This window comes from Octodon degus, unplaced genomic scaffold (assembly GCF_000260255.1).
Source record: "Octodon degus isolate 3935 unplaced genomic scaffold, OctDeg1.0 scaffold00264, whole genome shotgun sequence".
Taxonomy (NCBI): Eukaryota; Metazoa; Chordata; class Mammalia; order Rodentia; family Octodontidae; genus Octodon; species Octodon degus.
This window is the reverse complement of record NW_004524840.1, coordinates 187,857-190,222: the sequence shown is the minus strand read 5'-3', so window position 1 is coordinate 190,222 and position 2,366 is coordinate 187,857. Positions and strand designations below refer to the sequence as shown.

At 39.9% G+C, this 2,366-nt stretch overlaps 1 protein-coding gene across 1 annotated transcript in view; it reads right to left on the bottom strand.

Annotated features, from left to right (window-relative positions):
• The window catches only part of Usp16 (ubiquitin specific peptidase 16), a 34,719-nt gene that overhangs the window by 23,089 nt on the left and 9,264 nt on the right, over positions 1-2,366 (bottom strand). Inside the window, exons 5-6 of the mRNA XM_004646327.2 lie at positions 1,049-1,152; positions 390-496 (exon numbers count right to left, since the gene is read on the bottom strand). Coding sequence (XP_004646384.1) covers positions 390-496; positions 1,049-1,152 — 211 coding nt within the window. The remainder of the gene's footprint in view (positions 1-389; positions 497-1,048; positions 1,153-2,366) is intronic.

Here is a 2,366-nt window from a genome sequence, read left to right as displayed (position 1 = left end):
ATTTATTGTGTGTGTGTGTGTGTGTGTGTGTGTGTGTCCAGCTCAGCCCACCAGGGGGCACGGCTGGCTGGCATGTGGTGCTGGGGGATCGAACCGTGGTTCCTGTGCTTTAGCCAAGCTTGTTCCAAGAAGGTGCTTTAGACCACTGAGCCATCTCTCCAGCCCCGGTATCTTCTTTTTAACATAAAAACTGCACAAATGAGCAAACAGCTTACAGTGTAAAATTTGAACATAAAATAATCAAATGAATATGGACATAATTTTTTGAATGAATTTCATGGGCTGACAACTAATTTTGAAGTAAAGAACAATTATAGCTTGATAAAGATACTAGTGACTAAATACCTAAAGAACAAGCTTAACACATGCCCACCAGTAGACAGTCATACACGTATCACTGGTGGTTCAAACTGGCTGGCAAATAACATGTTCAAGTCAAAGCCACTCAGCAGCGAGACGAGATTACAGGCCCACTGTGAATGTAGTAAAGCAACTGCTGCATTCCAAACCAATTACTGCAAGTAGCGAAACACCTGAGAAGAATCTGACCACTAGGAGATTCAAAGCTTAATTAGAAGACAGAATGAAGTCTTCCCATTATAACATTTATGAATAAATATAGTAGAAGGTGGGTCTACAAGTAAATCCATGGCCAGATTTAGGGGATTAGGCCAGCTTCCCATTAGCACAGTCTGGGGCACTTTATTTTAAGAAACTACCTCACCTCTCACATCCTTTCTAATGCTAACAACCTCATAACTACATATTTTCAAATTTTGCATTATGAACCAAAAATTGTTTCATATCTTAAAATCAACCATCACTAACATTATTCAGCCATATGTAATTCTTGGTAGTAAAATAAATAATTCTAAATACCAATAGATATAGTGCATAAATATTACAATATTCACGAAGAAACAAATTACCAGTGCTGGGGAGATGGCGCAGTAGAATAAGCGCTTCCCTGGCAAGCGCAAGAGCCTGAGTTCAATCCCTGGTTCCACAAAAAAAAAAAAAAAAGAAAGAAAAGAAAGAAACAAATTACCTGGTTTTGGAGTTGTAACACTTGCTTGTTTTCTAACATAATCAACCACTTGGCCCAATCGGCCTGAACTGCAATACTGGACTTCATTGTCACACATGTAACACCTATATCCCAAAACATCAAAGAAGAAAAATGACAAACTGACAACTAAAAAAGAGCCAAAAGAAGAATTCCTATAACCCTAAGTGTGTAATGCCTAATTATTCTATTAGAAACACTAATGGCAGGGCCTGCCCATTAGCTCAGCTGTTTAAGTGCCTGCTTAAGCGAAGCAGTCAGGCTCAGGATGCTGTGGTTCAAACCCAGATACTCCCACCAAACCAGAAATGCCCTGAAGGCATCTTGAGACAGCCAAAAAAAAGAAACACTAATGGCAAATAAAACGGCAGCGCAGTGGGCAGCAACAAAACACAGCATTTGCGTGACCTGGAGTCTGATGCCTCGAAAATAACAACTTGGCAAATAGCAAAAAGAAACAGATCTCTGGGAAATGGGAGGGAACTGACAGGAAAATTAGAAATGACAGGGATGGTAGAGAACTGCAGCACAGTGCAGAGAAAAGAACAAAGCAGTACAGAAGTTCACTCTGCCTTCAAGCAGAGGAACCTGCCGCCACAGACCCAAGGTCAGCCCCTACGGTAGGTAGCTCCAAAGAGAAACAGGCACTGGGCCAGCAGCACTAGCCCCAAGAAAAGCCCACAGCTCCTGTAAACTGTAAAAACAGTGAGGATTTTCTAAATCTAAATGTTAGAACAGAATCTCTTCATCTGCTGAAGAGGTAAAATTCTTGAAGACAGGTACAGGCAAGGACTTTCTGAACAGAACCCCCAATTAACCAAGAAATAATACCAAGAATCAATACTTGGGATCATATCAAATTAAAAAGCTTCTCCATAGCAAAGGAAACAACCTATGAAATGAAGAGACAACCTATTGAATGGGAAAAAAAATGTCAGCTGGTCATTGAAAAAAAGACTAATCTACAATTTACAAAGAACTTAAAAGAACTAGCAACCCCCCTACTCCCCATCAAATGAAAGATTCAATTAAAGAATTGGAAACTGAAATGGTCCCTTCTTAGAAAAATTATAAATAGCCAACAAATACATGAAAAATGTTCAGGGCTGGGGATATAGCTCAGCAGCAAGTACAAAGTCCTAAGTTTTATCCTCAGTACCAAAGGGGGGCAGGAGTTCATTATCTGGCCATTACTTCTTTTCTAGTCTTTTTTTTTTTTTTTTTGGTAGTTTTTAAAATGCAGAGCCTTCACATCTACCTACATCCCTGGCCCTTTTTGAGGCTTTTATTTTCAGGCACG